Source organism: Fulmarus glacialis, unplaced genomic scaffold, assembly GCF_000690835.1.
Source record: "Fulmarus glacialis isolate BGI_N327 unplaced genomic scaffold, ASM69083v1 scaffold25638, whole genome shotgun sequence".
NCBI lineage: Eukaryota > Metazoa > Chordata > Aves > Procellariiformes > Procellariidae > Fulmarus > Fulmarus glacialis.
In genome coordinates, this window is record NW_009229368.1 from 1,561 (window position 1) to 12,101 (window position 10,541).

Consider the following 10,541-nt stretch of genomic DNA (forward strand, 5'->3'; position numbering starts at 1 on the left):
ATAAACTGCCATCTCCCCTACGTACAATACTAAGGCTCTCATTTGGCAGGCTCTTTCTTTTCAAAACCCAATTGCTTTCTTAATTTTAGTAAAGTACTGAAATTCACACGGACTACATATTTTATCAGATCACTATTTGGTCCGGTTTCTTTCCTTGAGACCACCTTTTTTTCACCTCACAAAAATAAGAATATCCAATATCCTAATGACTAAACCATACACACTCTAGAAACGGATTCCTGAGGAACACTCAAGAGATTTCACTTATGACATGTGTTTATCTTCTGTTTTAAACACCTATGATTACTCTAGATGCATGAGGTTAGAAGGAAAAACAAGTAACTTCCTAAGTGCTTATTTTAATCAGGTGTTATTACAACTCTTATTGTCAGATACTTTCTCTTCTCATATTCTGAACAAATGAAATTTTCAGAAGAGCTTAAGTGACTTAGGTGACAATGCCTCAGTCATTTTAAGCTCATCTTTTCCTGTTCAATGACTAGAGAAGCTTTTCAGTACAGAATTAAGCATCTAAATCCCTTTAGCCAAACTGATAATGACAAAATCCTTTCAGAGAACAACAGAAACTAGTTATGTCTTGCCTTCATAAGACACTGGCTAAAAAACTTCATTAGAGTCATACCAAAATATAGTCCATAAGACTGGGATGAAAAGTTCCCGTAATTATGTTGGGTAAAAGCTTTTGCACAAGGCATTTAAAGTCAATGCAAAGAGCTGAACACAAACTCTACATTCAGAGAGGGGGAAAAAAGTCTTTTTATTTTGGGTTGGGGGGTTGCCTGGTAATGCTCTATTGATTTCCAAGTGCAAGCTCAGCATTGTTGCTTAAAACTAATATCCCATGAAGAAGCGCAAACAGAAAGCAATGCATAATAATCACAATTTAAAGAAATAATTAAAAAAATACAGCAGCAGAAGTAAGTTAGGGAATTCTGAAGTGCCACTGAAGGGCCTGTGCAGAGATTTGGATTTCTTACGCAACACTCTCACGTATTAGGAAACCTGCGTGTACAGAACGCACTTGTTCAGCACTTAGGCTGCTGGGAGTGCACCTTTCCGATATAAAACCTGGCGTGAAACAGAACGATAGCAGGACGTCTGTCAAGAAGAAAACTTCTGCGCAGCAATGGATGGCAAATCTGTTGCTGCTGCTTTGGTTCTCTACCTGGTCTTAATGGCAGGGTCAGAAGGTAAGAAAATGATTTCTTAAAACTCACATAACCAATGAATAAACATACAGATGCAAATACAAGTGGGCTTATGCTATGCTAATGTTGACTTTTTGCAAAAGATGTGCATCTTCAATAAATTGTCATTCAGAAATAAAATTATCATTCGTATTTGCATCTCTTAGGATGCTGTGGCCGTTTCTCGGGGGTAAAACATGCTTCTGTCAGGAAATCAGTTTATTCCTATGCCATAATATTTGCCTAACCCTAGATTTTAAGAAACGTTTGAATTAAGACAGGACCTTTTTTCTAAACGTGTCCATACATCTTTTTTCCAAATGACAACTTACTCCTATTTGTACTTTTATTCTTGGTAGGCAGGTTGATGATAGTGTTTCCTCAAGGCAAGAATTATGCGATTTGCAGAAGAGAATAAAGAATAAGAGCAGATGATCATGGCAGAACCTAGTAAACAATATACGGACATAGTTAATGACGTTAACCTACTTTGTTCAAGCGATGCAATTTAGGTGTAGCATCTGGCCAGGCACAAATGCACTATGAAAACATCTAAGTATTTTCACTTAGAGATACAAGTTTAACTTTAAATGCATCTGCACACCAACAGCTCTGAGAATGTAACTGCTGCTGTTGGGCAGCTGCAGTTAATTTTATCTCAAAGTCTTCAGCAAATCAGAGTGTCTGAGTAACAAGAATAAGGCTGACAGAAGGGAATACGCTTTGCTTCGTAGGAGCAACCAATGAGATTGTTCATTTACCTAGACATAACTTATTTTTGTTCTACAGGTAAGGCCCTGGCAAAGACAAAGGAAAAAGGCTTCCAATGCCTGTGCATAAGTACTCATTCCAAGTTTATCCCTCCCAAGGCTATTCAGAACGTGAGATTAAGCCAAAGAGGACCTCGCTGCAAAAATGTGGAAATCATGTGAGCGCTTTTGCAAAATAGCATCTTGCTTTCGATAGGATGAAGGCACTTGGCATTTCACACCCTAGTTACTTATTTACTTTGGGTGGAATTACATATCCCTTGCAAAGCCTCATAGACACCAAGTATAAGGTATTAGGCCTTCTATCCAAAGGAACGAGCTAATTTCCTGCCAGCGTTACAAGCCACTTCCAGACAGTATTTTAAAAGTCTCTCTATGCTAATATCTCAATTATGACCAACAAAGGAGAGAATTAGATCCCCATAACACATTCAGGATACGATTAATAATTTAGACAATGAAGAATCAATCAAAGATACAATCTTGATCCCATTGACATGAATTCAAACAATTTCCACCAACTTGGTCTGCATGTGGCAAAGCTGGAAACGCCGCGAGTTATTCCCTATGTCAGAATTGCATATTGAGCATTTTCCTGTGCGAGGAGTGTGGAACTTAAACTGTAAAACCCACATGAGTACAAAGTAAAAGATACGGCAAATCACATTTAAAAATGTGATTCATTTAAAATCACATCAGGAACTATTCACATTAACTGGATCAATGCATTCATGTAAACAGAAGGGAGCTTTCAGGTTTTTTCTGCTTTCACTATGGTTTCATAAGCAAATAATACTTGTACGATCATACCCTCTGTGCAGCACTGCATGTCATCCAGTTCCATCTCACTGGTAATTGGTAATTTCAGCCAGGCTTGATTTTGTAAAAAAAAAGTTTCCAAGATAATTAAGTTCCTGAAAGATCTGCTAAACTATGACCAGATAGAGAACAGAAACCAAATGAAACATTCATCAGGCTCATTAAAAAGATTGCATCGTAAGCACCTATATTGACATAATTCATTAAAAAAAAAAAAATTTAAATGCCCAAGTACAGAAAGTATCCAACAAGTTTAATAAACAAAAGTTTGCAGCACGTCCTCCAGTTACTTAATCGGAAAATAGCTAAGATAAAATTCAAAACAGCAGGAGAGTGGGAGGGATCCACCTAGCCTTCTTTGTTTCTTTCTTGGCAGAGCTACGCTGAAAGGTGGCAAACAAGTGTGTTTGGAACCCACTGCTCCCTGGGTCCGGCTCACTGTAAAGGCTATTTTGGCCAGGTAAGTTGTTCTCTTTAGTAAAACATCTTCAGCTGAAAGCTATTTTCAGAAGGCATATTTTAATTTCTTGGCATGAAAATGTTCACCCTCTTCAGGCATTAGTAATTCTTTCCAACAGTTCTCTCTAAATCTGTATTTCTAAATGCCTGAGGATTAAAATTGTTTCCTAGCTTTGATACCTTCCCTGCGCGTTAAGTCACCCAAAAGGCCAGAGGTATGATGCACCTAAACATCCGCTGAGAAACAGCACAATCTGGGTGCGTGTTTGACACTTCCAAAAATCAAGCTCTAAAAGACTCACTTTCTCTTTCTGGGTATAATTCAGACCTACAGCTGGCATTTCTAAGCTTATTAGCTTTCACTGCTGTAAATGGGGACAATCAGGTCCCTACTTCGCACAATTTGGACAGAGGCATATAGAAGTCCTTTCTGTTGGAGCAGTACTTGTGTAAACATAGGACTTGTTTTGTCTTTGCACATATGTCCATTGGTTGATACAGTAAAAATAGGTCATTAACAACTTGTGAGCACCTGTTGCTCTCCCTGTAGCTTGTATTAATGGTAATTGTTTCATTAATAAATTTCTGAATTCACTTCATACTTCATCTAATTACAGGGCCAGAGACAATGTTGAGTCACCAATCAAAGAAAAGTCAAGGAAAAATATACCTTGGAGTTTTTCAAGGATATGAAATGAGAGGAAACACTTGCTGATGAGAATGCCAAGGAACACACCCCCCTTCCGCTACTACAAATTACTACATTTGATTATTTTTTTTTCCCCGAGACGGTTGCTGAGTCTGCTTATTTCCTTTGCTGTGTCTATCTCTAAAACTCTATCTGTGATGGATCAAGGAGGTCAAGCTTAATGAACGTGTTTTAGTGCTGTAAGGACAAGCATAAACAAGAGGAAATTAGTTACCCTTAAGTGGCCTTACTTAAAGTAGAAATAGAGAAAGGATACAATTTGTAAACTCAAGAATAAACATATAATATGGAAGAGTCTGTGTAGCTTTGAAGGAAGTCTTCTTTCACGCGCTCGTTACGGTTCTTTGAAGGTGACAACAAGCCGATGGATGTGGAAGGTCTGACAGGTATAGTCAAACTGTCTTTCTGAAATCCTTTCACAACCCTCACCAAACATTAGAAACAATGAGGCATTCTAGGCTCATCGTCAGCACATCGGATAGAGATCCTGAGATCATGCGAAGTTGTATGACAGGAGTATCAGATCAGGGCTCAGCAGTGAAAAAAACTTCAGAACCAAACAAAAAAAAAACCCCAGAAACCCAACCCATCCAAACATAATGTTAGGAGTTACTAGGGAACGAATAAGAACTAACTACTAAAATTTGCTATGCCACTGCGTAACTGCGAGATTCACCCACACGCAGAGCACTGTGCGGCGCCTGGCTCCCATCTTCAAGACGACAGAGTAGAGCTGGGAAAGGTTGAAGGTAATGCAACAAAGATGAACAAATGCTCCATACAGGAAGTGATGAAGCAAAGCAGGTCTCTCTCTTTCAGAAGTGAGATACCTCTGGGTGGCCATGAGAGAAGTGAATTCACATTCATTTCTCCACAAAAGAACCATCTTTGAGAAAGTGGCAGAGATCCTCCACCAAGTCACTCCTGACAGCTGTAGCAATGTGTTCTACAAAGACCAAAGATTACTTCATTTTCTATGAGTACCCAGAAAGTAAATTTTTGGCGGCATATCTTTAAAATGATCTATGAGACACACCACTCATACCACTCACTGGAATGGGGAATCCCGAATTAAATGTGACTGAAGGAAATGAAGACTGTTTGTAAGTGACTTTAGCTAAACAGTATTTGACTGGGTGTACCTGCAGCACAGCTGCAAGCAAGTAAGCATGGACTGACACCTAAACCACCTCCTGCGAGGTGCTTCGCTACGTCTCATCAACAGTTCCAAGTCACTGCCAGCCTCGGGGTAGTGACTAATGACTATGAGTTAATGGCTTTCAGAAGGAAGCAGCTAAAATTAGAGATAGTAAATCACCTGTGTTATTTCTGAAGTGGTATTTCTTGTGCTGTAGTTTCCACTTACGGACAGGAAGATGCAGGCAGAGACATACATATACAAAAAAGAAGTTTACAAGTCGTATTTCTGAAGAAAAGAACACACTATTTATTTTAATATAAGAGGAAATATTTTGCAATTTTTTTCCCTCACGTTAGTTCTACCTGATACTATAATAGACCGTATTTTTTGCTTTGCAAAAGGGTTTTGCAGCTTACATATTTATTACGTTAAATGTTACTGCTCAAGGGTCCAGGAGCCTGCTTATAAGACTAAACATGGGTTTAATGTGTTAATTCCCATTGCATTTATTGTTAATTTCTTTCTAGAGTAAAAAAGGGTGTTAAAGACGTTTTCTGTTAACGATTTGCTACACATCATTTATGCCTGGCAATATAAATCTAGTTTCCGAGGATAGAAAGCGCTGAAGTGCAGATTCTAGCAGCGATCACCAGACCAGAGATACGTGGTCAGAGCAATGGAGGACTGCAGGCAAAAATATCATGACTGCCCTGTGGAGTTTGATCTTCTGAGCCCCAGGGTGGGAGAGTGGGGCTTGGGGGATAGCCGCAGGCTAGACAGAACATCAGACTGCACACAGACGTGCAGGAAACTCTCAGGGCAGTCTCGTTCTTGATAGGGACCGACCCCCACTGGAACCCCCAACCAGAGCAACTCTGGATTCAAATCCGAATTCGTAAGCTGACTAAATACATCGATCGTTCCTTCCCACTGCTGCCCCCCCCAGTTTTGGTAAACAGTAAGATTTGATCTATCGAGCGGCTTGAGATCCCGTGGATCAGCAAGTTTATACGTAACAGCTTTTATGCAAAACAGATCTCCTTTACACTACTAAACGGTATTTTTTTATTCAAGATTCAGATGTTTACATTTTTGCACTTCTTTCATAGGCAGGCTATCTACCTACGTTCACCTGAGTGCTACAGAGAAACTCTCCATCTCTATGCATGCCCTGCCGCGACTGCACTGCCAGGAAGTGTTCAGGCTAACACCTGCCAAGCTGCATTGGGTGGAGTTGAAGCAGACAGTAAGATGACAGCAAGCGACGTTTTAAGAGTCAGAGATGAAAGCATGATGTATATTATGTCTACTGACCACTTCTAATTTAATCAAAAGTTCCCAGCACGAACTTCTTAAAACCTACCATGTGTTTCCTCTTGCCAATTCCGTATCTCATTTCCACAGTCAGAAAATGCTTCCTGCCAAACTCATGGAAGGGAAATGCAACTAGAGCAATAAATGCAGCCTTCATAGAGCAGGTAAAACCCCAGCTGCTGGTCCCTAACAATTCTCTGGTTGGACTTAGTATCTCCTCTGTTAATACCAGGTAGATTGAATTTATTTTTAATATGAATATTTGTTAATATTTGCTAATGGTTTATGTTAGTATTATAATAAATATTAATGTATCATTTTCTAGTCTTGCTAGATACCTTATATTAATATTGCCAATGACTTTTCATACTGAAATGGATCAAATGAAACATTTCATTTAACTCACAACAATTTTTTAACTGAAAGCTACAATACAGAATTGACTGTTTTCAAGCAGAGCTGAAACATATATCATGAATAAATATGCAGTCGCATAAATATATACTGATACTGTTATATTTATAAATACATAAATTAAAAGGTAAATAAACGAAAAAGCTGTACTGCTATTTTGTGATCCAGAGGGATTCAGGAAAGTCCAGCACTTGCCGTGATCTGACTAAGGGTACATAACCATCTATATTTAGACACTTAAGTTTGGAAAAAAATCACAAACTGACCTAAGCTTTTCTCCATTCTTTGCTATCACTTCCTCATATAGCAAGTCAAAAACCAGATGTTTAGGAGACATTCTGCTTTTCACGTATCTGCTCCCTACGCTCTGCCTCACTGTAAACTTCCACAAGTGTTTGCACAACATTGTGCCCAGTTTCTGAGAAGCGGAAGCGGTTATTTCCCAGCCCCTGTATTTGCCCCTTCTGCTCTCCGCGGGTCAAGTGGAATGGCAGGCGAATGCCAAGCCCCTTGTAGGTAAAAGGAGGTGGCTTCAGAAGACAGAGTGGGATTTTTTCCCTGGGGAACAAGAGCAGGCTGGTAGAGAGGACGCACAGGAGACAGGAGTTGACAGAATTCACCTTGCGCAGGCTGAATCCTCGTTCCAGCGAAAGCTTTATCTCTTGGGCCTTTGGGGTCCTGTGTGTGCAACTTCTCACGCGAGAGGTTTGAATTTGTCTAAAACAAGACGGATTCTTAATTTTCTTAGAGAGAGTAACTGTATTAGCCCAGAAGCTGGAGCATTCCTCTGGAAGTGGGGCGGCTCAAAACAGTAAGGGACTGGAGCCCAGCTCTCCCACATCCCTCACGCTGGTCTTGGTCACCAGAGTACACATGAATCCCCCTCACTGTGTCCCTTGTGTTTGGGCGTCCTTTGTTACACGTGAAGACCCTGAACGATCCCAGTCAAGATCACAAAAGGTTCCCTTTTGACTTTTGTGTTCATTAGACAAGACAATGAGTCATGAAAAATTAAAACCACTAGCTTCCACCCTGCAGCACTGAGAACACATCCTATAACCTGCCTTAAAAGCACAGGCAAGGGAGGTATTTACTTCCCCTTTCAGCAGTCTTTCAGTAATCGGACTATTGCGTAACTTGTTGTTTTGTTCGTTACAAGCATGCTTTTAACAGGGCTAAGCATGGAAGGTCTCTGCTTGCGGCGGTATCAGCTCACTCAGTGATGTTATCCTTCAAAAGGAGCAGCAATTCCATTTGCACAAGTCATCTCTGAAGGCTGGCAGGAAAACACAGGCTGCCAAAATCAGATAATGGATTTGGAGTTCCCATAGGCAGGGGCTGGGACGAGATCCTGGGCAAAGTGCTGAAGGGATGTAGGGAGAACTTGGGCGAAACACGGCACTCCCGGGAACACAGTTTCGCAGTGCCTGGCCTTTGGGCTTGATCTCATGTCTCAACCTTTTTATGCCACTATCGTCTCTGTTACACCCCCTTCACACGGTACCGATGAAACTGTGTCACATCAGAGAAAAAGCGGAGGTAGAGGAGATGCTTTAGCTCTCAGAAAACATAGTGGATTTTAATTTCATTACAAACATCCTGCTCTTTTAGACAGGGGCAGGGTTAATCATATAGGTGGAGCAGGCTCTTGGCTTCACTTTTGACCTGGGGATTTCTGCAGATCTGTTACTGCCACACTCAGGAAATAGCTGAGTCTAGTGGTAAGAGGGACAAGCGGTCATTGTTTTTTACTTGGGAATTTGAGGGGGAATTTTCTTTTTTTGCCTCGGACATTAATGACATTTCAGTGCACACCAAAATTAGATAATAAAGCTGCAAATAGGAACTAAGATAAGTGGGATCCCTGATCAAATTTTAATTACCCTGCGTGTGCACATACGTACGTAGAGACACAGAGAGAAAGAGAGAGAACCCAAAAGAAAAGAATCAGCAAAACCTCGTTCCAACATCCGACGTGGTTAAAGCTCCAACATCTATAATCCGACGCCAGTGAAACCACCCTGTTAATTTAACATAACACACACAACGTAATACAACATAAACAATAAAACATAACCTTCAGTACCTGGTAAAATCCTCTCCTTTTTCACGCCTTCAGAGAACTAAATGTATTTTTCAGTAAAGCTCTCTAAGACGTACAGCTAAGGAGAAGCACCGCTAGGAGTCAGAATCGGTATCTTTTGTTGCCTCTGGTACCTCCTTAGTCCCACCCGTAAGAGGTAGGAGAGACAAACTTGGTGATATCTTTTCTTAGGCCAACTGACATAGTGACGGGAAACATGAACTTTCATCACAAAGTTCCTTTTATCAAGTAAGTTAATGACAAACGGTACACAGTAAACCATAATAAATTATGGGCAAACTATTAAATTATTACTAGAAATACATTATAATGCTTTACATGCTAAAGATAACTGCGTTTTTACTAACTCCTCAGAGTTGGGGAGAAGTACCTCTATAAATCCACAGATCACAGAAACATGAAGCTTTGAGGTTGGAGATGAAAAGCAGCACAGGTCATCGTGGTCAAAAGGACAACGTTTTTACGGCACCGAAACAGAATGGCTTCTTCTAATCACACGTGCTCCAGATGGGTTAAAAAACCAAATCTTCATTTAAGCAACAGATCAGCATTTCAGCCCAAGTCTTCCCTTGAAATTGTCTCCCTCTCAAGTCAATATCTCTACCACCCACAGCAAATAAACACTCAGCATCCATGCAACAAAGTTCTTTAACAGAAATGTCTATAGCAGTGCCATAATACTTAATGATATTTCCCGTTGCTAAGGCGTAGGATTACGGTCACTGAAAAAGATTACAGAAAAGAGTTATTAAAAATATGTAAACTTACAAAGAAAACAAAAGCAGTTGCGTTCAGCAGCAGTTGCGTGCAGCAGGTCATGCTATTTAGTTTAGTTTGCAAAGCTTCCTCTGTTTATCATTCATTAACATGTGTGACATGAAAAATGCAGGCATCATTTTCAAAGCCGTTCAGAATTTAATATCTGCTTCCCACAGGAACCTTTGAATACTGCAGCCTCAATTCCTTTACTGAACAGATAGTATTAGGGATGAATTTACTCTGTAAGATGCCACTTGAACAGAAAAAAAAAGAAAAGAACAAAAAATTAAAATCATTAACATCAAAGTAATGCTGAGGTAAAATCCTGACCCCAGTAAAAAGCTTTTCAGTGATTTCAGCACTGCCTGATTTCCGCTCCAGTGGCTTAAAATCAGGTAAGCAGAAGCTATCGCCATAAACGGAGGTAAGAAATTAATACCTCAAGTCTAGACCTGGCACCCCAACAAAGAACAGCTATTACCCTGAAGAAAATAATAGAAAGTTATAACAAAAATGTAACTGAAACTATCATAAAGTCATATTACTAAATAAGGGTATGCATTAGAAAAAGCACAAAATTTACAAAGCTCTATAAAAGAAATGGAATGCACGGCTATTATTTACATACTTTAATAAATTAATACATTATATCATTCTCAGCAGAATAATTCCTCGTCATCTAGGAAGGCGTTTCACAACAGTCATGTGACTCATTTTTACTGCATCTGGGAAATTCCTCTAACGCAATCTACATGCTAGCAGAGCACAGACGCTGGGCACAAAACGGTATATAAGACAGATGGATCGCCCAGACCAGGCATCAGCAATCCTCCGGGACAAGAGA

The 10,541-nt window shown here is 40.0% G+C and overlaps 1 protein-coding gene across 1 annotated transcript; it reads left to right on the forward strand.

Annotated features, from left to right (window-relative positions):
• Nucleotides 1-1,147: 1,147 nt before the first annotated feature.
• Nucleotides 1,148-3,949, forward strand: LOC104071183 (interleukin-8-like). Its single transcript, XM_009583852.1, has 4 exons — nucleotides 1,148-1,211; nucleotides 1,998-2,136; nucleotides 3,174-3,257; nucleotides 3,874-3,949. The coding sequence occupies exons 1-4, from the start codon at nucleotides 1,148-1,150 to the stop codon at nucleotides 3,947-3,949; spliced, it is 363 nt and encodes a 120-aa protein (XP_009582147.1).
• Nucleotides 3,950-10,541: the final 6,592 nt, after the last annotated feature.

Coding starts and splice junctions, on each gene's coding strand:
- LOC104071183 (XM_009583852.1), top strand. CDS start 1,148: ATGGATGGCAAATCTGTTGCTGCTGCTTTGGTTCTCTACCTGGTCTTA. Junction 2,137..3,173: donor TGCAAAAATGTGGAAATCAT/GTGAGCGCTTTT, acceptor CTTTCTTGGCAG/AGCTACGCTGAAAGGTGGCA. Junction 3,258..3,873: donor GTAAAGGCTATTTTGGCCAG/GTAAGTTGTTCT, acceptor ATCTAATTACAG/GGCCAGAGACAATGTTGAGT.